This window comes from Pygocentrus nattereri, chromosome 10, assembly GCF_015220715.1.
Source record: "Pygocentrus nattereri isolate fPygNat1 chromosome 10, fPygNat1.pri, whole genome shotgun sequence".
NCBI lineage: Eukaryota > Metazoa > Chordata > Actinopteri > Characiformes > Serrasalmidae > Pygocentrus > Pygocentrus nattereri.
The window spans coordinates 28,519,132-28,543,628 of NC_051220.1; the positions used below are offsets into that span (position 1 = coordinate 28,519,132).

At 36.9% G+C, this 24,497-nt stretch overlaps 2 protein-coding genes across 15 annotated transcripts in view; one reads left to right on the forward strand and one right to left on the reverse strand.

Moving 5' to 3' along the window:
• The window catches only part of cdc42bpaa (CDC42 binding protein kinase alpha (DMPK-like) a), a 57,870-nt gene extending 42,639 nt beyond the window's left edge, over positions 1 to 15,231 (reverse strand). For all 14 annotated transcript variants that reach the window (XM_017699877.2, XM_037542186.1, XM_037542187.1 and 11 more), the window contains exons 1-2: positions 13,923 to 15,231; positions 5,357 to 5,448 (exon numbers count right to left, since the gene is read on the reverse strand). In XM_017699877.2, the coding sequence (XP_017555366.1) occupies positions 5,357 to 5,448; positions 13,923 to 14,100 (270 nt within the window). In that variant the 5' untranslated portion in view covers positions 14,101 to 15,231. The remainder of the gene's footprint in view (positions 1 to 5,356; positions 5,449 to 13,922) is intronic.
• Positions 15,232 to 20,777: 5,546 nt separating this feature from the next.
• lft2 (lefty2) lies at positions 20,778 to 23,359 on the forward strand. The gene is given in 4 exon segments (XM_017699719.2): positions 20,778 to 21,123; positions 21,453 to 21,696; positions 22,063 to 22,314; positions 23,035 to 23,359. Coding segments are annotated over 4 exon segments (1,167 nt in total).
• Positions 23,360 to 24,497: the final 1,138 nt, after the last annotated feature.

The following is a 24,497-nucleotide window of genomic DNA, read 5'->3' on the forward strand; positions in this document are numbered from 1 at the left end:
TGGGGTTACTACAGTTAGCTTACAGTCAACTTACTTTCTACCTCTTCTCTTTCTACATGTGAGCTATATTCACTTCCTTATAAATATTAATGTCCTAAAACTTTAAAATGTTTATAAAAACTAAAGATAAGCTTTATACAGAATATAACAGATAAACAGACAGAGAAAGAGAGGCACGCAGACAGAGCAAGAGACACTGAAGCACCTTCAGTTCAGCTACAAACAGCTCAAAACCTCCAAATGGCTACAGCAAAGCAACTAATAAAACATTTAGAAAAAATCAAGTCATGGTTCAAGGATGACAGCTACATTATTCTCTAACTATCTACAGTAGCATAAAGTTTGACAGTGGTGAAGCCTAAAAAAAGAATGATGGGAGGCAGGAAAAAAACAAAACAAAAATAGAGCAACATCAACATTCCTGCTCCACTCAGATTCCCTCGAGGACTGCTTCAGGATCAAAATGTCCTTTGCATTTTTGTTTGCCTCTAAGCGCTTGCCACTGCTGAACCTAAATATCAACGATAACAACCTTACATCAAATATATATATATTTAATATATATAATATATTAATATATATATTATATAAATATATTACGTTTTATGTAATCAGTAAACAATCATTACTACCAATATTCAATAATCACAATCAGAATGTATTTGCAAAAGAACATAATTAGAATAAAATAATTTGCGCCAATAAGTAGGGGTGCAATGATCATGAATTTTTATGGCCGACTCCACCTTCTTTATAGCCCAACTGGCCAATGTTTGGGAAGATTTTCTGAATCATTTATATAACATCAGACAACAAAGACAATAAGTTTACTTATTTACTTTTAACCCAGAGCACACAGTTTGCAAGCTAAATGAACAACACTGATACTAAACCATCCAAACAGATGTACAGATGCGCACACACTTCAAGCTTTCAGAGAAGCATACATTTTCACAGAGAAGATGGCCAGGTAATCTTGTTCTTATAGCCTTTACAAATGTATCAGATGAGCCCAAGCATCTTTCTAGTTTTTAACCTGTGCAACACAGAAGAGGATGAAATGCAAGGCATGTGTATGTGTGGTCATAAATTAGGTGTGCATTAAAGTACCTGACACAAATGTTTCTAAAGAATCTGATTTTGGCTAATAACATGCTTGGAGGCTTGCTAATATGCTAATAGGCTCATCCACCAGTATTCAGATACAGGCTTTTGGCTGAAATGTTTACTGAAGAACTGTTAAACAAACACAATAGAAAGCGTCTATTACATGTTAGAGCCCAACTAATAAGGTGCTGATATTACCAGCCGATATAGGCTAATCGCAGATAAATCATTATTGGCTCATGAATGACAAAAAAAAAGAAAAAGAAAAGGAGAGAGCACACATGGGTCCATACTGTTTGGGTTACCACAAATCACAACAAATCATTTAAAGTGGAACAGGAAAATTCAAACAATATATTCTTATAGCCTAAATCACCTTATCGGTCTCTACTGAATTAAAATCAAAATGTTACCATGCTGCTCTACATGACATACACATGCTTTAGCAATACTTGTCAGGCCTGGTCTTGGGTCCTCAGTTCTCTGCTCGTGCTGGCTCACATTATGCATGTCATAAAATCGCAACAGACATTGGCTGAAATTATTTTAAAAATTTGCCATTTCTGGCTAATTTAGATTGTGCACCCCAAGCTCTCAGCTGACTGTATGGGGAAAACATACTATGCTAATGAAAAACCTTATCACCCAGTTTTGAATTCTGTACCCTGTGGTATTAAGATACAAGAGCAGTTTGCAGAATAGCAGCACCCAAGTAGCAATCATGAATGTGTGTCAGCAATAAACTAGCAAATGCACTTCTGCACTTGGCTCTGCTGCTTCATGTTGTCATTATCAACTCGGCAGTTCATCAGAGGACACTGAGGGTCTGTTTCCTGGACAGGGATCAAGCCTTGTCATGGACTACATTTTTTTTTCAGTGGAAAATCTCCATTGAAAATCTTGGGTAGTCAAAGCTTTGGCTTTTTCCCTATGAGCGATCTGGACAAAAAGTGTACTGGAGAAACACTTTGTGCCTGAAGCACAAACTTAAAACCAAGCTGAATAAACAAAATGATGTTAACATTATCAATTTGTTGCAAATGCCACAGTCTAGCATCAAAGAGACTAAGCTGGAATCAAACCATTATGATGGGAGCATCGTAGGGCAGGGCGATAAAACAATAACGATAAGTATCGCGATACAACTTTTCCTTGATAGAGTGATAAAGGTTTGATAAATGTTGGATTTAATAGACCATTCTCACACTTCCACATTGTAGCGAAAGCCATGGTGGCGTTTTCTACTGCAAGGAAAGCAAAACTACGCTGCTGTCGCCAGGAGAGGGCACACTGAGTTTTTTGACATGATTAGAGATGAAGGAGGTCTGAAACGTGGAGTTATGCATTTCCTGTTTGAGTGGAGCGACCAGCGATCTGATGTCCTGTGACCAAGCGCAAGTGACGAGATAAGTTTTTCTCACATTTTTCCGTACATCCTAACAAGCTTTAGCAGTGTTAAATCATATCTGTTCATCAAAACTACAGTGCTGCTAAAGTCATATTATAGTATTAGTGCATTCCCAAGCAACAAAAGAGAAAGAAAGAAGTGGGTTCATGTTAGTTGCAGCCCTGATTTAAAGGAAAGTAAACTGAGGAAGCTGTGAGGCATTGGAGAGCAGGAGAGCACTACCTTTCCAGGCTAGCTGTTTTTAGCAGCTGGCCAACTTGAAGCAGTACTCCGTTACCCACACAACATGGCAAATTGATGGTAATGTTCATCAAACAAGACACAAGAGCACCACTTTCAGCTTAAACATATGTAAAAAGAGTACTCTGTTTGATTTTTAAACAGCGGCCGTCAGGTATAGTGTGGTTCACCCCTTAAACTACTACAACAGAATAGAGAAACCCAGACATCTGCTAACTGATGTTTGAATACTGTGATATGCTCTGACATGGATGTGGTAGGAGTGATGGCAGCAATGTTTGCTGTTTGTACTAATGTTGACATTGTTGAGAAACTAAACAATTTAGCACTGTTGTTGGCAACTTGTTTAACACAGCCGAGCATTCGTCACCAGACAGCTAAAAATAATCTGTTTTCTTTCTTAAATTATGACTATTACAAAAATTGCGGCTGTGCTTTTCCAGATGGGAAAAACAGCTCACCAGAATCTTTCACTCTCCCATGACAGATTTGTGAAAGTTCCACTGTTTGGTGAGTGTTTGTCATGTTATGACCATAATGGACAGTTTAAAACAGCAATTAATCACTCAGGAGCAAAAATCAGCCTTCAAACTTGAAAGAAATAATGATTTGACATTTATCGCTATATATATATATATATATATATATATATATATATATATATATATATATATATATATATATATTGAACAATATGAATTTTGTTTATCGTGATAACATTTTTGGCCATATCACCCAGCTCCAGAGCACCATAACTTTGACAACATCTGAATGCTACCTCTCCAGGCAGGATGATGAAATGGAAAAATATGTGCCTTTCTGCCTATGGGTGCAAATGGATCACATCCCTGATTTCAGAGCCTCAAAACACCCAAACAACTGTTACTGACTCATCAATCTGATTTAGGAATACAAAATGAAAAAAATCATACAATTTCAATTCCAAAAAAGGTTGTGAAGCAGTGGAAAATGTAAATAAATGTAAATAAAAACAAAATGGAATTATTTGCAAATCTAATAGACCCATATTTTATTCACAATTGAACAAAGAAAACATATCAGATGTTGACAGTGAGACTAACGATTTCATGAAAAACATTAACTCTTTTAGAAATAAACAATGGCAGCAAAGCATCTCAGAAAAGTTGGGACAGAACCATGTCTACCATTGTGCAGCATCTCAGCAACCCCTCTTCTTTAAACAACCATCTGTGTGGGAAGTGAGGAGATCAGTTGCTGCAGTTTTGGGAGAGGAATGCTGTCCCATTCTTGTCTACTTAGGATTCTAGCTGCTCAAAAGTCCTGGATCTTCTTTGATGGATTTTTTGTTTCATACTGCACCAGAAGTTTTCTACTGGTGACAGGTCTGGACTGCAGGCAGGTCAGTTCAGCACTCAGGACTCTTCTTCTGTGAAGGTATGCTGTTATGATGGATGCAGTATGTGGTTTAGCATTGCCTTGCTGAAATATGCAAGGCCTTCCCTGAAAGACCGCTGTCTCGATGGCAGCATATGTTGCCAAAAGCTGCATATTTCGTTCAGCATTAATGGTGCCTTGACAGATGCGCAAGACACCTATGCCATGTCCACTTATGCTCCCGCATACCATCATGGATGCTGGCTTCTGAGTTGTGTGCTAATAACAAGCTGGGAGGTCTTTTCTCTAGAGGATGCAGTGTCCATTATTTCCAAAAAGTATTTCAAATTTTGATTAAACTGACCACAGGACACTTTTCCATTTAGCCTCAGTCCATTTTAAATGAGCTTGGGCCCAGAGAAGTTGGCAGCGTTTCTGGGTCCTGTTTATACATGGTTTCTTTTTTGCATGATACAGCTTTAACTTGCATTTGTGTTCACAATGATTCCTGGAAAATGTTCCTGAGCCCATGCAGTGATTTCCAGTACAGAATCATGCCTGTTTTCAAAGCACTGTTGCCTGAGGGCCCGAAGATCATAAGCATCCAATATTGATCTTTGGCCTTGTCGCTTGTATACAAGGATTTCTCCAGATTCTCTGAATTTTTTTATATTATGTGCTGTAGATGGTGGGATATCCAAAGTCTTTTTTTCTGAGAAGAACATTTTTCTGAAATTGTTCCACAATTTTTAGATGTAGTTTTCTGCAGTTTGGTGAACTTAAACCATCTTTGCTTCTGAGAGACTCTAAAATGCTATTTTATTCCCAGTCATGTGAGTTGTTCCAATTTCTCCAGCTGTTTTATTTGTTAGTACCACTTACTTTTCCAGCCTTTTTTGAGATGCGTTGCTGCCATCAAGTTCTAAATGAATTAACATTCATCATGAAATTGTAAAATGTCTCAATTTCAACATTTGATATGTGTTCTATGTTCTATTGTGAATAATATATGGGTCTATGAGATTTGCAAATCATTGTGTTGTTTTTATTTACATTTTATACAGTGTCCCAATTTTTTTGGAATTGGGGTTGTACTAAATGACATTTACTCATGACCATTTCAAAGTTTTCAATCAATTATATGACCTACTGAATGATAATTTAGAAAATGCCAGTTTGGACAGTATGCTTGTGGACATTTACATTTTAAATAAGGACATATGATGAAACAGAATGAGTGCCTACCTCCCCAAAAGCTCCTCGGCCAATCACTTTTAGGATTTCAAAGTCCTCCCTGTGCAGTCTCATCTGCTTCACCTTTGATGTGAATGGTTTAGCTAAAAAAAAGAGACAATGGCACATGGTCATTATAGATGAAATTCATATCTACCATCATATGCTTTTACCTATCACAGCTTTACAAATACTGCTACTTAGTGAATAACCACAAAATGAACAGCTCTAACCCATTTTTAAGTGAATGCTTGATATTTAGTTCAATTGGTGATATTAATTTATTCCAGCTCTTAGTTTTTAACCAAAGAATAATTTTTTTTTATTCCCATGTAATGGGAATGAAAAATAAAGAAAAATTAAAAAACACCACTAAGCATTACAGAAAAATACGAAGCACTGACTTATGGTTCACTGGGCTTTTATAAGGTCACCATCTCAACAACTCAACCATGTCACTTGATAAGCTGATACTGTATCTGAATGTAACCTTCAACTACAGCTCAGCTCACACCTACAGCTCATGTTCAGACAACAGTGATCAGCCCTTTAAAGATCTCCCACAACGTGATAATACTGATCAGCCCCTCAAGGATCTCCCACAACACTCTACTCGTATCTCATGTAAAACCATTCACTGGTCATGCAGTAAAGAATGCAGCTTTCCTCCCATGGCCATAATGAATGTCACATGAGAAGCATGGTCATGTTATCCTCTCTAGGCTAACATGCAACACAGAATTCTGTCTGTTCTATAATACTACAACAACATGATGCACATTCACTATAATACCTGTGGCACAGGCATACCATTTCCACTATCTGAATCAATTGTGTTACTACTAGGTTCGTACTCTGCAGGTAGGAAACCCTCTAGAGATGTTAGTGATCAATGTGGATCACAAATACAATAATTTGAGTATTATTCCTTTAAAAACATAGGGAACATCTGACAGGAGTGAGAAATTTCCTTGACTTGTGCTTAAGTTACTATACTGTAATCTATGCACTGGAATATTAAAGTGCAAACAAGTCAGTATTTCCCGATACATGGGCTATACTTCAACACCCCCCCCCCCAAAGTATGTTGACAGTACCCATGTATATTTTGTCTCATTTGAACAATTTCCAAAACATTTTATATTTGTTATGAATATTGTGCAATTTGTACAACACCAGATGCAGTACCAGCTGTTTGTTTCAACTTTTTTGATCTATGCCTAGGGAAGAAAAGAAAGACATTAAAAACTAAAAATATATTTTATTTAATTTTATTTTCTGAAAATTATACGAGCTGGCGTGTCCAAAAATATTCGCAAAGGGTGGGTGAGGCTGCAGATTTTCATTCCAAATAAGCAGGACCTCACCTGATTCCACTTATTCAATCAACTGGTTTTCAAACTATTCAAATCATGTGTGCTCTTGCTTTGTTGGAATGAAAACCTTTGAGTATAAGACCGGATACCCCTGCCTTATTTACATTCCTAATTAACAAATAAAAATAATAAAATACAGCGATGAGTCTGAATATCTATATACAACCCCAATTCCAATGAAGTTGGGACGTTGGGTAAAACATAAATAAAAACAGAATACGATGATTTGCAAATCCATTTCAACCTATATTCAATGCAAAACACTACAAAGACAAGATATTTAATGTTGAAACAGATAAACTTTATTGTTTTTTGCAAATCTTCACTCATTTTGAATTTGATGCCTGCAACACGTTCCAAAGAAGTTGGGACAGGGGCATGTTTACCACTGTGTTACATCACCTTTCCTTTTAACAACGCTCAATAAGCGTTTGGGTACTGAGGACACTAATTGTTGAAGCTTTGTAGGTGGAATTCTTTTCCATTCCTGCTTGATGTACAACTTCAGTTGCTCAACAGTCGTTGTTGTATTTTGCGCTTCATAAGGCGCCACATATTTTCAATGGGAGTCAGGTCTGGACTGCAGGCAGGCCAGTCTAGTACCCACACTCTTTTACTACGAAGCCACGCTGTTTTAACACATGCAGAATGTGGCTTGGCATTGTCTTGCTGAAATAAGCAGGGACGTCCCTGAAAAAGACGTTGCTTGGATGGCAGCATATGTTGCTCCAAAACCTGTATGTACCTTTCAGCTTCAATGATGCCTTCACAAATGTGCAAGGACATTTGCACACTGTCAATGCCATGGACACTAACACACCCCCATACCATCAGAGATGCTGGCTTTTGAAGTTTGCGCTGATAACAATCCGGACAGTCCTTTTCCTCTTTGGCCCGGTGGACACGACGTCCCCCACAGATGTCCCCTCCACATATATGACCTGTAGACACTGCAAGCATAGCTACAGACTAATGCAAATTTCTTTTCTCTCTTTTGGTTCTGCGGAAGCTTAAAGAACAAACCACCAACTGCAATTACTAGCCTAAGCCCCAATTTCAGAGCAAAATACAAGGGAGAAAAAAGAACCCATAGCGCAACAAATCAAAGAGAAACGAAAACTGTTCACAAAGACATCAAACAAAGCCTCTTTGAAGTCAGAATGCCCAAACAATCATCATGCTATTGTTAGACTGTCTCTCACTCACAAAACATTTCCAGCATAAATTAGTTACTGTTCTGAAACGTCAGTGTGTACATCAGTGTTTCACTCTGTAGCTGAAGAGGCATGTGGCTATAAATTAAATGAACCATACTGTCCATCTCTTGGGATGCCCTGCAACTAAAGGCCATATAAAGGCAAAGGAACAGGAGGAGCAGTAAAACACTACTTCCATAGAGGGTAAGACTCTCTTAAAGTCACTGAGCCACTACAGCATACTGCAAAAAGGTTATGCAATTAAGTGGATAAGTCACATCCAGAGCTGTTGAAAAAGAATCCTAGAAGGTCTTTGAGTTTGCATTTTTATGTATTAGATACTAACATATAACTTGATATTAACATAACAGTAGTTAAAATTATGACTCCGGTCTCTAAACAAATCAGAGTATGCGCACTTTTAAGCAGTTTGACTACACGACAGCCATGTAATAGTGTCTGCTTGTCAATGTAACTACTGATAATGGATTTTAATATTGACACTGATTTTTAAACATGTGTTCTCCCATCCCTGTCATTCTAATTTTACAACAAATTACCAACACCAGTTGCAATATATATTTAAGATATCTCACTTATTAATTTCATTAGATCACAGATTCATAGATCAAAAACATCTTTACAACCAGCAAAATTCTAAATGTACACAATTCTGCCTAAAGTCATGCAACACCCAGAAACTCTAGTTACATTCTATTTTCTTTAGGTGTGGGACCTGCATGGGTCAATTTTATGTTTTTACATTTTATTTATCTATTTTAGACTCTTTATTCCATCAACCACGTTTAGTGCAAAATAACCCTGATTTGAGATTTACTTAAATTCAAAGTAACTCTTGGCCTGAACATAAAAGCCATGATTGAGAGCTCAGTAAGACCAAATCTTACTGTCACATGCCCATCAAGACAATCACCCTTCATGAAATACCAGAAGACAGTTGTCAGAGACTATTCATCTAGTCAGCATTTTCCATAAACAGTTGGGCCAAAACAAGGATGAGGTGTGCTCTGCCTCAGCTACATGAACAGATCTATGCATGCGCTTTCAGCAATCACAGAACTGTGAGATTTACCAAGGATGTAACATTCTTTAATAGCCACACACTCTTATTTTTTAGCATCTAGTAGTTGTGTCAAAGTTAAGGAATGAATAACATGCGAACACTAAATTTTAATTTTAATCTAATAATAATCTAATAATTTTAAATTTAATAATCCATAGCTTTAAGACGAGCTTCTCGCACACTATCTCTGTTCAAAATGGCAAGTTCAAGCTCAATTGATAAAAAGTCATTTCCACTTACTGTCATTCCATTAATTTGTTTATCATTGAAGTACATCAAGCCCAAAGTTTAATTTACAAGCAAAACACACTGCTAATACCAGCAGTACCAATGATATAGATACCATGAAGCAATTTCTCAGGCACATGCACGCTAGTGAGTGATGTACGTATGTGTGCTAGTTGATGCACCTTAACTGAAGTGAGCAACACTGATAGTATGGGGATATTTCACATTTAAGACGATCAAGAGCAGAAAAGGTGTTTACTGCAAAATCTGTAACACCAGTATTTAAAGGGAAGACATTAGTAGTGGTCAACATAGCAGTTAAAATTATTCCTAATGTATTAGTCAAAAAGAAACGCAGAAAACACAACATAAAAACAGACCAACATTCATTAATGGTAGCCCTTTACTTAAATGTCTAAATGAGGGTTCTTTAAGCAATCCCTCATCTCCTGCTATGTATTTAGTTGCGGTCAGATGTAATGTTAGCATGGTTTGTTTTAATCAAGAGAGCGAACATTAAAGAGAAGGAGCCACCAGTCTCTTGGGGTATCGCTAACCTTTAGCATAGGATTAGCCTAGCATCCTGCTAGCCACACTACTGTTTTGTCTAACACTGCCTGTTGCGCGCCTGCATCAGAAAACAGAATGCTTTGCGTCCTGGCCTCGACCAACAGTTGCTAATATTGTGAAAGATTGTACTATTAAACAAACTGTGACATGTAGAACATACGTCAATGGAAGCGTGACTGTGTAGGACGTACATGTGAGCCAAATCTCCGAGTAATTTGGCCATCAAACAACATACAGGACATTTTTTGCCAACTCCACAGAAGCTGCATCGTGCTTACGTCCACTCATGTCTATAACATCAAGCACTACTTTTTATTTTTAAAAAATCTTTAGGGTCAAATTTGAGTAATAAGACAAATGTAAGTAATGGTTAACAACACATTAGTTAACAAAAACAAATGTGGTTGATCAATTAATTTGTTTCACAGCCCTAGTCTTTCAGCATATTAGTGCTCTTTGAAGCTAAACCTCAGAGTCTGAAATATAAATGTTGTATAATTCACTCACATAATTTAATGGAAATGTAATAAATTCATCTATTTTCGAAGGGTTAAAGCAGTTTGTCCAATATAAAGCCAAGTAAACACAGAATCTCTAGCTAATCCTTGTCAGAGGGCAATCTTTCCTTTAAAATTAACATAGTTCAATGGAGATTTTAAAAATGCGTGATCTTAATGCTTACAATACTGTACACATATTAGCCCTCACTATTGATGCAGATGGCAAATGTCCAGATTATACCAACTTTATTATTTTAATCATTATCAGATAATAATATGGTAATTATCAGTAATACTCTGACTCCTAGTGAATCAGCTGGCTGATGGTTTTATGCTCTTTAAATCCTTGTGCTTTAGTAAGAGAAGGATGTGTTTCAGGATATTGGTTCCTGACTGCTTAGTACCAAAATATTAATAAGCTCCTGGACGAACAGTGCTACGATATCCATCCTTATGTATAAAAAAGAAAAAAATTCTTCTGAGCCTAATAATGTGAGAACTTGTGGTCACATCACAGTCCTGCAGAACATCGACTGATCAAATCCATGATATATACCATGAAAAAATGAAAGTAATTTGAACAGTGTACACACTTCATCTACAGCCAGTCAGTAAAGATAAAAGTCAGTAAAGCATGACATCGCTGAAGCACGTGGCTATCACAGGGTCATGACAGTGATAACAAATCTGGCTGACAGATGGGATGCATGTTCCAGCTTGTTCCAGCACAGTCCTCAACTCTAGGTTAATAGTGCTGTGACAGGGTCACAACAATTTAATAGTATTTTTCAGAAAGGAATGTAACCAACACAGCTTTTTAACTCAAGTGAGCACGAGTAGCTGGAAATAAAATAATTATCCCCAACAGTAAAGCAACTGGTTCTGCTAAAAAAATTTAATTCTAAAGATATTTATTTACACTCCAGCCTTGACATTAATTATAGCAGCACAGTCCTAGTCCTACTTTCCAGTTTATTACAGTGGAATACAACTCACAAATGCCATATTTAGTATAGGTGAAGCTTTGACTATGAGGAATGCTATGAGAATAAGAATAGCTCCCTTGAAGAAAACGCTGTTTATAATTTCCCCTGAACCTAACCAAAGTCTCAACCTTTGACTTTTAGAGCATAAACAAACTTCTCTAAAGATTTACTCTCACTTGTCCAGGACAAAGAAAGCAACTTGTCAAACAAAGAGTTTATAGCTTTAGCTTAACTAATGGACTATTATAGTGAGATGAAATCTGCACTGAATAACAAAGTAGCAAATCACCATGTATAGGCAGATCTGAAGCACAGCTGAAGTTTTGACTATACAGAGTAACTTGGTTTATTAAAAACAACTAAAATAAAACACAAAAATGTGCAGCTTTTACTGAGTATATAATTTAATATATTAAGATATTATTAATGTTAATATTAATATTTATCTATGGTAATGTAAAGACTGCACCTCCATGACATTTTAGAGATGCTGATGACTCTTAAGAACATACAGTTGGGAAAGCTTATGAACCCTTTAAAAATCTGCATAGTTCCTAAAATATGACCTAATTTTCATCAGGGGGTTATCATCTCCAGTGCTGAGGGCACTCTCCTCTGCACTGTTCATCATCATACCTAATCCAGCTAAAGAAAGGCTTGATAATATTAGCTGGTTCAGTTGTGCAGGAACAGAGAATATCAAACTGTGCAGTACAGTGGATTATTACTCGTATTTCTTATTCCCACCCAAACCCTTCATGTCAGAAATTTTTAAAGGATGTTGCACTCCCACATCAGTAACACAAGCCACAGAAATAACCCCTGGTTATATTAATGCTACGAGAATAGAAATGTCTGTATATGTTCAATAAATTCCTGTGGAGAGTTTTTGCAGTTCTTCTTAAGTATAAAGGACCTGAAGGAAGCAATTACCTGTACTTTCTGCAGCTTAATTTAAACCAATCCTACCTCGAGTTTACAACTCCAAACATTAAAACACGGCAGAAAAAAGTTTGACACTGACTGTCGGCTGTAAATTACCAAGCTAATGGCAGTGCTAATGACACTCAGTTGCATTCAGTAGCGATAACCAGACAGATGGCTAGCGTAAACAAATTTTGATTAATTAGATGTCTGGGAGCGTTTTCATGTATTGCTTGCACAGCAGTTTAATGTACCGCGTATTTAACTTTTTTTGGTGTGATGATAATGTCTAAATGAAATAGCCACTCTCATCTATGAAATTTATACAATCGAGCCTTTAACTGCACTGAAAGAGAAATCGTGCGAACAGCCAGTATAATTACTTCCTGAAAAAAATCATTAGAATCGGGTATTCTAATCAGTTCAGGTGTGAAAATGACCTGTCCCAACATTTAAAAACAGAATTCTGTTAAGGCGCAATATAACTTGATCAAAAGAGATATAAAAGGACTGCTTATAAGAGCAGCAAAAGTTACCAAAAAAGTCCTCAGACACACACTAACCCCATTTCCAATGTTTTATGCATTTGTTCGTGCATTCATATGCTTTCTGGTATGTGTACCACTGTGTCCCATCTCACAAATTTGCAACAATCCCTGCACAAGACCACACTAAACGCACTTTTTTTCCTTTTTATCACATTTTGGTAATATCTGTGACGCGTACATATTCGCACCAGAAACTGCAAGTGTGAACACTGGGACAGACCAATTATTTATCAATGAAATCAGCACTGACACTACTCTCTCAAGGATTACACAAAGATCAGAGTAAGGATATACTGTAGAATCGCCAAAAATTAGGAAACAAGCTGTATCAGAAAATCCTGTTGCAACAATGTTAGGGGGGTCATTCAACTCAAAACACATTAGGTCATGCAACATGACAACGGTCCAAAACACTGCAGTAAATAAACAGCAACTCCAAAAGTAGAAATTCCTTATTTTGATCCTGATCTCAATCTCATTTAAATGCATTTCTCAAGCAAGACAGACCCAAATTACACTTGAGCTGAATGAGTTCTTTGAAGAGGACTCCTGCACAAGACACAGAGGACAATACAGGAGGTCCCACTAGTTACTAAATACGTGCTCACTTCTTTTTCTTTTCCTCAACTGTTTAAACCATTTGTCTAATAAAAATAGGTCTGCAGTTTGTTTGATTAAACAGCATTTTCTTTACTAACTTAAAACCAAATAACTCCAAAGGGTTCACAAAAAAAATTTCACAACTGTACCAATGTGGTTCCGAAGAAAGCATGAGAGTAATGTTCACAACAAGTATAAAAGTCATAATTCACCAAATTTCTTGAAATATGATTTTTCGCATTTAATTAATTATATCTGCATTTCACTTTGTACAATGAAGACTTCTAAAGGAGTAAAAGAATGATGAGAGGGGGCAAAAGTAATTTAGCCATTACGCAGCAGCATGTTCAGAAAATGACGATGCAGTTGTCCCAATCTGACACTGAGTTTTCTGTTGCCTTGTCACTGACATTGTGAGCCTTGTCATTTACCAGTAATGTGTGCATGTGGTCCTATTCCGGCTATAAAGAATGCAGCACTCTGGTGTTTTGCACTCAAACCTACGAGAACAATGCCAATCGCCTTAACTTCCATTTCCGAGTACTGATTCCGTTCGGTACACTTACCCCACTCCAAGAACTCGGCTATATTCTTCTCTCTTCGTAGCGGAGAGTTGTTGCACTCATCGAAAAGGCAAACCAGAACATCCAGAAGAGCTTCGACGCTGAAACACTGTCCATTAGACTGGACGGGGCCGTCGAGGACCATTTTTTCTAGCTTTTTCAAACGAACTTCCCCCGACATGTTTCAAACGAGGGTGGTCCCTGTCTTAATTCAAAATGTGAGAGAATATTCTTGCAACTGAAAACAATAACATGAAAAGTGGTCAACGAGCCACGTCGATGGTGGGGCTAAGCAGACAGCTAGCTTAGCCACAAAAGAAAACAATTCATGACCCCCATTCATATGCAGCAGCGAACCATTGTGCGTCCAAACTAACTACATTAGCTAGCAAGCTAGCTAAGTCGGCTTGCGAATCACTTTGCGTCGCTAATAATTTTCCGCTACATTTTCTGAATGTTTGTTTGAGCCTCAAGCCAGTCGGCAATTTTTAATTATGTGCCATTGAAACAAACTGAAATGTCCTTTGCACTGCCAGGACCGACACTGAGCTTCTAACGTTAGTCAATAACTGAACTAAACAACCCTGGCGATTAACCCGACCACCACAACGCCTCAGTTCTTAAGCAGCATTGGTTTATAACCGAACGCTGAGAAGCTGCTCATTATCAAAAGTTAGTGTCTTGTCAAGATTTAAAACTGGACATCAACTCTACCTCAGCTGCAGTGGTGGCCAACGGCTAACGTTAGCTAACGTATCCCTGCAGCTGAGTAGCATACACTAGGTGGCTAATAAGCTCGCTAGCGGTATGACTGCTTGAAAACTAAAACACGGAGGTAACTATCGACTGCTTAGATAACCAAAAGGACTATTCTGTTCGGCTATTATTTAGCATAATAAATCCATATATGGTAACCTACGTTAGCATTAACGTTAACCACAATAACGCCGCACCGTAGCGAACTACGGTTAGCTGCCCACAAAGTTAAGTTCTAGCCGACAAGCTAACGCAGGGCGACAAACCGTGTTAGCCAGATGAAAGCTAACTTGACACAACTTCTAAAAAATGAGCTAGCTCGCTCCTCGGAGCAGACAGTGCGGATAATAGTCCATAATAATAATCCGACGATTTAGCAACAAGTCCTGTCCTCGGTCGAGAGTGGGCGGTGTGAGTTGTAGTTGGTTCCCTGCCGGAGGGAGAGTGCCGATGTGGGGAGTGGGCGCTGTGTCTCTCCCCCTGAAACCCCGCTCCGTTCACTCACACTGCGGACACAGCAGCAGCAGGAGAAACGGGAGAAACGAGCCCCACACCAACATGGCGACCAACACACACACACACACACACACACACACACACACACACACACACACACACACACAGCTGTTTTACTTTATGGAAAATTCAGGGATGCTGGAAGCATTCCCGCTATGTGCATCCGTCACCAATAAAGACACACTTTCATTGATCATTTTCCATTAACCCACTCATGCCAAACAACTAAATAAAATATAATAAAGAAGAAAACCTGTAAAGTGATAAAATATGAAGTATTTTTGTTTAACTTATCTTGAATAAACATCTAACACTGCTCATACAATTTCTCTCCTTATTTTTTCTAAACAACAAAATAATAATTTTCTAAAAATATTTATTAGCAATGAAATTTGGGTTTTCTATTGCTTGCTAAAACGAGTATGTGGGAAAAAATGAAAATATGATGTGATAAAAGTGATTTTTTTTAAAAGCCATATGGTTTGATCCATTCAGGTTTGTTTCTCAGGCAAGCTCAGAGATCCATGTAGACCCCACACACATACGATTTCAGATACAGACAACAGTGGGTTAACCTCCCTGACAGAGGACAGAAGACATTCTCTCAGCCTGCTATTCAAAGCATCATTACAGACGGTTCTTACAGGAGTCTGATATATATATTTTAGACTTCTAACAGTCTAATGAGTACTTTAAGCAAAATAATGCGAATTAGTCTATAAACAAGAAATTTATTTTTCTCACTGTATTTTGAGGACTGTACTGTCTCTTTAGTCGATGTGAGCAGCTCTGCTTATCGCTGACCTCTCGTCTGCTTATTTACATAGATCCTTAAATATTAGACATTTCGCACATAGAAGAAAAAAGGACTGATGATTTGTGAACAGTGGTTTCTGCCCCTGTCGCCTTTTTTCTGACTGGCCTGGTCCTTTCTGTCAATCTGTGAAATAAGATGCTGATTCACCTTCAAATTTTAACTTCCTCTATTAATAAACCCAAGCTACAATCTACGTGAATTAGTTAGAGCTCACATAATCCTATGTATAAGTCACATGTAGTTTTGCCAAAGATAATTACACCAAGTTTAGGTGGCTATTGTGCCCTCTGTGAATGCAGTAATTTATGATTGCTATTTCTATGGCAACAACAACAACAAAATAATAATAATAATAATAGACAGGCAAATACATCCAAGCAATATGTAACTGTAAATAAGTACATATTTATTATGTAATGTCCAGTTCTTTTTTTATTATTATTTTACTGTAGCATGCCAATTCCGTCTTGGGGATCAATAATAATAACAACAATAATAATAATACTATTATAATAATATTATATAAAATATAATAATAATATAATAATCATCATCATACATTTTAACCATATTCCAGATAAATAGCAAACAATAAGAGTCTCAAAAGATTCATTATGGAAAACGAGTATAAATCAGCACTGAGTTTACATATAATGCATCCTATTTTAATCTGTTTCTTAATCACGGGGTTGCTGGAATGCAAGTCAGTAGAAAAGGGCAAAAAGTATGAAGAGCAGTCTGTGAGGCAGTTGTGTAAGACACAAAAACCATAATATACAACCAGAGCAGCCTGGAATGTAGCCAGAATCTGCAAATTATCCTGTGCGACATGATTTCCAGCTCCTACATCTGACTAAATTACTACTGAACCCTGACATAGGTGCACTGGGAGCTGGAACAGAACAAAAACATGGACTGGCTGTAGATCCAGGGGATGTGGTTTGGTTTGGGAGCCACTATAACACACACACGGAGTAGTAGTAGCAGTAGACCATATATGTATAAGATAAACAAGACTAAACCTTATTCTTATGTAGAATTATAGTAAAATACAGAAAGAGCGAGAATGCAGAACAGTATTCAATTTTTAAAAGCCAGGATTTCTTAGAATACGGTCCCGTTTTCCAAGGCGATACCGTCTAGGCTAAACCAGAAGATAGCATGGGTTCAAAAGCCAACAGTAAAATCTATTTTTAAGTTAGCTGTAAGAAATGAAGTTGCGTTTCGCTGCTTCTGGTACTACAGATGATAATGGTACAATGGCGCCCCCTGCTGACCAAATTAAAAAGCTGCTATCCGAATCAGTGGAAGTACTTTGCGAAATCCAGCATTGCATTCACCTGCATGTTAAAATAAGTCATCACCTAATTATGTCTCAGTTTATAACTGTATGTTAAAATAATTGTATATTTCGATAGTGGAATCGTCTTTTGCGACGATGTGCATTCAGATATTCACAGTTCAGAAACATTACAACAGATGTACCTGTGTGAATATTCGAGGTGCTCACCCGTGATAGCCCGTGTAGATGAAGGCCTCGCCGCTAGGCTGCCGTTCCTTCAATGGGTACATTTTGTAATGCTAATAGCCTACATGCTCTGCCTCATTAGCACGTAGCCTAATGTGTTTATTGGGGCTTGCGTCTTGATTAAAAAGAGGAATGAAAAGGACGGTGCGCTGGTTGTTTTTATCCCACTGAGCTATTGTTTTCCACATGGAGAATTCACACAAATCCCTCCATCTCCACTATCTCACTGAAACTGTATGAATTTCCAGAATATGGTCTTTATAAAGTAGTGAAAAGTAGACCAGTGTCTACTTATGTCTGTAGTCTATGGATTTCAAAAGGAAATATTAAGTAAAATGGAATTTTAAATAAATGGAAAGTAGGATCATTTATCAAAACATTTCAGTTACTAGGCCTACTTCTATTATTCATGTACTAAAATAAGATGCCAGCACTTTATTTGTGCACAACTGCACAGGTCACCTGAAGCTTCGTCCCATGGTCAGATGAGCCCGTGAGTTTCTTTAAAGGACTTGTCACGGAATTGGTCTACCTGACACAAAATCAAACCAATGTTCATAGTATGTATTTATCCATTTTTAAATCATAACATGTTTCTGAATGCTGTGGAAAGAATACAGACGAGCTTGTTTCAGACTTTTTCTGTTATTTTACTGGTTCTTAACCTGCAATCTTGCTGTAATAGATGGGAAATTCACCAGTCCGAATCCTCCTGATAGCCTCCACAATAGTTTCTACCATTCTTTATCACATTCGCCTACAAATCCTACAAATTTAACAACAAGGCTCCTAAATGGATTAAAATAATATTTAATTAAATCTTCAAACAAGGTATGAGATTATTAGGTAATGACTGAGATAGCAAACACAGCAAACAAAACATACTACAGGAGCTTTCAATCCATGTATGGGCTATTAACATGTAAATGTGTCTGGGGGCAATCTGAACTGCAAATGGAAGATTATGTATTCAGAGCAAAATAATATGTGTATTCACATTGGGCTGGAGAAATTTGTAGCCTGTGCTCAAGGAGAATATAAGACAGAAGAAACAAATGATGGCTACTGTTATTCAATTAAGATGTCAGACTGGCATTTTTTCTCTAATTGGATTTAGATAGTCAAGTAAAACATATAGGCAGAGTATATAATGAATTGCAGGTCTAGTCAGTAGCATTAACTGTCCACTGGCATCAAAACACATGAACACCTCAATGCTGGACTTCATTACAGGGCATGGGCTTACAGTTCATGTAGATCATGTTTTAATAATCTGAAAAATACCACAGGGGAATTTTAGATACATGGTTCCTGGTTCTGTGCCTTTGGATATTTTATATTGATATTCATGGATTAATTGCTAGGAGTAGATTTAACAAGTTGCTCTTAATAAAATTAATATCGACTTAACATTTTAACACTCTTTATTACTCTCTTGCACTTTAATATATGTAACACTCTAAAGTTTATGACCTAATAGACTACTGATATGGTAATTAAATATACGATTTAAATCATTTAATCCCGCTAGTCATTTATCTGGGATTTTTTTATGAAAGGCAAAACATAAATTAAATTACAGATTGTCTTGATTTCTTATGAGCAAAAACGAAATTAATAAAACAGGTTATAATACAGACACAAGTAACATATTTGGTACAAATATTCTTTAAAAGGTCTATGAATAAGACTGTGCTGTCACATTTTTATTGTGTTCATGGGAGATATTAACATGTGAATGGTTGCAATTGTGACTGGTGTGACAACACAAGTTTGATACTAATATAATAAATAATTAGTTATTTAACAAAGCCAGATGATGATAATTCCTAAGTAGTTATTTATAAGTTTTATGAATTGTAAATATGCAATTACATAAATTATTACAATTTCAATTGCATATTTTATTAGCTGTATATTATGGGTATCAAATGACTCAACAATTATTGATAAAATATTTAGTTTTTTATCATTAAAATGATCACTTATATGTCACTGAATAAATGTTTAATAATTGAAATATAACATCTATTAAGGTATACATAACAATCATTCAATTATTCATAATCATTAGTAACCTATATATATATAGTTAAGAGTTAAGCGGCTATTTATTATTTTAAACTGTTATTAATGTTGTTAATGAAACAAAAACCAAAGTAATACAATAAATACAATATGAAATTTCTGTGTTTTATTATCGTTGCTTCATTGCTGTTCATTGGCAAAGTGAAGAAAAATGTACGTCACTGTATGGTAAGTAATTGAGTAAAATAATTTCTGTAAATGAATACAGTTTGTGTCATGGGGTAGTAAGTAGTAAAATTCAAAATAGTTCAAAAATATAAAAAATAACTGCAGAATACAAAATAAACACTTTGTTAACTAAAATCAGTTCCCTTTCGATTGTTTCCACTATTTAATAAAGGCCTGTTTGACATGGTTACTCTATTGACATTAAACATTTAAAAAAATGACAAAAAGCTACTATTAATAACATGACTATGCTGAGTTTATTTAGTTAGTTGTCTGATGTGAGATGATCCATCAACAGACCTTTTCTAGTCTTCTGTGTCTGTCATCTCAGAAGAAGCTATAGCCAATACACAAGGTGGACTGAGGCCAACTTTAGTCCTCCCTCTTGTGGGACAAAAAAAGTCTGACTGATCCAACAGCAGTAAGAGATAATCACCCCCTTGAGATAACATCTTCCAATCCACATCTTTGAGCCCATGCTTAACTTTACTGTCTGTTTCTGTAATAATTACTTGAACCTTATAAGTCATTCATTAATATGCTTTATTTTCCCCTGTGTCCTTCTTAATCCACAGCTAAGTAATGTCAGTAGACTGATAAACCGTGAAAAAAATATATCTAAAATTCAAACAGCAATTCTGACACTACTTTGCTATGTATATTAGGCCACATTCAACAGATTAGTAAGATGCAAATACTGCTAAAACCTTACACAAGGTGTATGCTAAATTTACAGATTTCAGTTTATGCTGATATAGTTGAGCCTTCATTATGTTAATTGTAACGCTCCATTCAGATGCTTATTTTAAGCAACAGAGAGAAAATGTATATTTGAATTTGATGAAAAGCCCTCATGGCTGTACTTAACTGAGAAAAAACACAAAGTAATGAGCCACAATTAGTGACTGTAATGTGCTGTGCCTTTGAAGTGGACCTGTCCTATTGGGTTGCCACCCACTTATGGCCATGGCCTCGTCTAGACGTGATGCAGAGGGTGCAGCTGCATATAAAGGGGAAGGTCACTCAGCTTTAGTCACTTCAGCAGTAGCTAGTAAGCCAGATGAACATGGCTCTCCTCATCCACCTGTTTATGTGTGCTACGGTTATTTTCACAGCACACAGTTGGGCTGATGATGATATGAAGGAAGCAGTGCTCCAAAAACTCGGTCTAATGGACTTCCCTAAGATTGAGAAGAGAGACTTGGAGAACCTGGTCATCCCAACTCACGTCAAGAACAAGTATGTTTCCATGCTGAGGAAACACAACAACAGAAGAAGGAGGTCTCTGCCAAGCCTGGCCGGAATTCTCAGACGCAGTCACACTGGCACAGGTAGGTTCTCTTTTGAAGAGAAGAACTAATGTCTGTTTTGTCTGTTTTAAACTAAGCCTAAGTCTTAACAAATCTTATAAAGCTTTTTTGTTGGGACATATGACTGTAGGAAAATCTTGCATTGTTATGGAACAATTTTCTTGACATATAAAAAGATTACTGAGACTTGCGCATGTCATTTAAAATTGCAAGGTTTTTTGGATAACCTATAGTGGTTCTGCAATAGCCTCTGTCTAAAGACCCCTTTTAGGCAACTTTATTGTTAAGAGTATACCTGTAATGAATAACTCATGGACATATCTTTTAACATGCCTTTTACATTCTTCTAGACATACCAGGGGAAATTCATTACTCAGACAGAACTCAGCAGCGCCTTGTATTTGACATGGAGACGAGGCTGCAGGAAAACAGCGAGGTCACCATGGCAGAGCTCAAACTCTACCAGACAGCTCCACGGCATCAGCACACATTCGAGAAAAAGAAACAGAGACCTGTCAGCAATGCCCGAGTCAGCATTTACTGGGTGGAGGGCCTGGGCAATGGCTCCAATCAAACAGCACTGATAGACTCAAGGTGAGCACAAGAATGAGCCAAATTCATACTGTCAAATGTACAATAACATAAAACAAACAGTTATAACATAGCTATTACATTGCTGCACACTTTTTGTAAAGCTAAACCCTGACATGTTGGATATTTTGGAAATTCCTTTAATGTTTTCTGAAGACATATTATGTCTACACATTGTACATTTAATGCTACTCACCTTTTGTTAAAAATTTGCATTTGGACACATTTGTGTCTTGGTTAAAGATTACATTTGTTCAGTGTGTTTATTGTGTGAATGCCTTGATATATTTACTCATGATTAACATCTGAGATGCTTACATTACACAATAAGAATGCTTTGAATGGTGTTTAACTCCTGTGTTTTAACAGGCTAGTGCCACTACATGAGTCTGGCTGGAGAAACTTTGATGTGACTCAAGCAGTTCATTACTGGTCAAAGTCCCAGAAGAATATGCCACTGCATTTGGAGGTCTGGGTTGAGGGAGAGAGGCCTGGCAGATACGCAGCTGAAATGGCAAAAAGAGTGAGCTTCACCACGCAACAAACATCTGAAAACACCCTTGACAAGAGTGCAGGCACACCGGAGCTTATTTTATACACCTTAAATTTAGACGAATATGGGTAAGTTTGCTACTCTTTTTATACTTTTTTTTGTCAAGTCAAATCAGGTTAATCACTGTGTTCTGATAACATAAGATCTGTATTTTCGTTGCTTTTGTTAACTTTTGGTTAAATCAACAATCAATGTTTACAGCTGTGAAGTGCAGTTTACAGCTGTGAAGTGCCATAATTAACACGTCCATTCAGTTACACTGGGAAGATGATAGTGCTTTGAATAATAAAGCTACAAAATAATTTTAATTGTGTGGATTCAGGTATTCTAAGCCATCAGGTAATAGGCGACACCTAAAAAATCTTGTTTATTCCAATATCACCTAGTTTATACTTTCCAAATGAGTGAAAAAAAGTATAAAATGTAATGGAAAAAAAGACTAAAAGACTAATTTAAATGAGAAAAACAACTTTTGCTTTAACCTGCCACTCTGTCCTGTATTAACTGAATCCATTGAAAAGTTGCTTACACATTGGTTTGAATTTACATTATTACATATGAATATTACATTTGCTAAATCTGATTGAAATGTATTACATCAACATAATTACTATGTGTACATACTTAATTTAACTTAGTCAAATGTTGAACGTTTCATTTGTGTTGAACTGTCGAACACATTTAAATCATCAATTCAACAACTTTTTTTCAGTAAAAGCTTTTGCAATTCAAGTAGCTCATATAAGTAGTCAATAATGGGCATGACATTAATGACTCCATCTCCACAGGTCTCCAGGAGACTGCAGGCAGAACACAGACAGTGTCATGTGCTGTCGGGAGGAGCATTACATAAACTTCAGAGAGCTTACATGGACACAGTACTGGATCATCGAACCTGCTGGCTACCAGGCTTTCCGATGCACAGGAGGGTGCAAGCAGCCCAAGCGCAGTTATGGCTACGGACGGAGGACTTGCGGAGTCGCACAAACTGCACCACTGCCTGTCATGTACCTGGTGAAGAAAGGCGAGCACGCAGCAATCGAGGTGGCTGAATTCCCAAACATGATTGTTGAAAAGTGTGGATGCTCCATGGACAAACTATTCACAGCTTGAAATATGGACACATTCAATTGTTCACTTAAGCACTTGAAATAAGATTGTATAATATAATCTTGAAAAAATGTAACTTTTGTTTTGCGCTATAAAAAGATTGTGTGATTCACTTATATATTTTTTGAAAATAAAATCAGTTTATTCTCACAATCTTATGAGTAATTTTAATCATTTCATAAACCCTACAAGATGTTTGAGAACTTGAAGCAGGTGGTTTGAAAAAGAGAGAGGAATTTCACAGTTTTAGATAGTTCTTAGCAACCTTTAAATCCACAACAGCGGATTAGTTTTGTGTGAATTATCAACATAAAACTTCATTTAAATGCAAATGGACTCACTTCACGCAAATCACCCATTAACACGTCAACAGTTTTATACATAACTTTTTCACTTACATTTGAAAGAGAGGCAAAAATACTAAATTACCACCAGCAAATTCCCTATTGGTATGTCTTTGTATGGATGTATTCTGGGCCACCAGGTAATAAGTGCTTTAGGAAAGTCTTGTACTGTCCAATTTCATCTGTGGTTTACTTGTGTATTCTTTCTAAATATACAAATGCTATATATTGGCTAATTTAATAGAAGTACAGAACAGTGTTAAATAAAAAATCAATAAGAGTGTGACTTTAGCATTTGTGTGTCTATGACGCGTGTCCCATATTGCCATATTATCACATGCTTACCTGATCTAAATCTGCCCTACACAGAAACAGGAATACACAGTTATGGCTGTGCTGTACTGATTAAATAAAAAAGCATGATATTTTTATCATGTAGATCTCAAAACCTAATTTTACAGTAGTCCTTTGCAAAGTTATTTAAGTTCTGCCAGTGTTCTGGCCTGTAACCAATGCAATTTGCCTGATGTGTGGACTGACAGCTTTACAGAAATGTAGCATAGAACAGCATGCTAACTCTCCAGTGTGTTCTATCCACATCTGACTGATAGAACCAGACTGTTAGAGCCAGACAGAACCAAGGCTGAACTCAACATTAGCTCACCCACTTTGTAGCAGGTCAGTGTTTTCCACTGTGCTCCTAAATTCTCAGTGCACTGCGTTTTAGGTTAGTTCTCCTAAAGAATCATCAGGTAAGTAACAAGCCGCCATAAGGTTGAGGGGCCAGTATTCCCCAC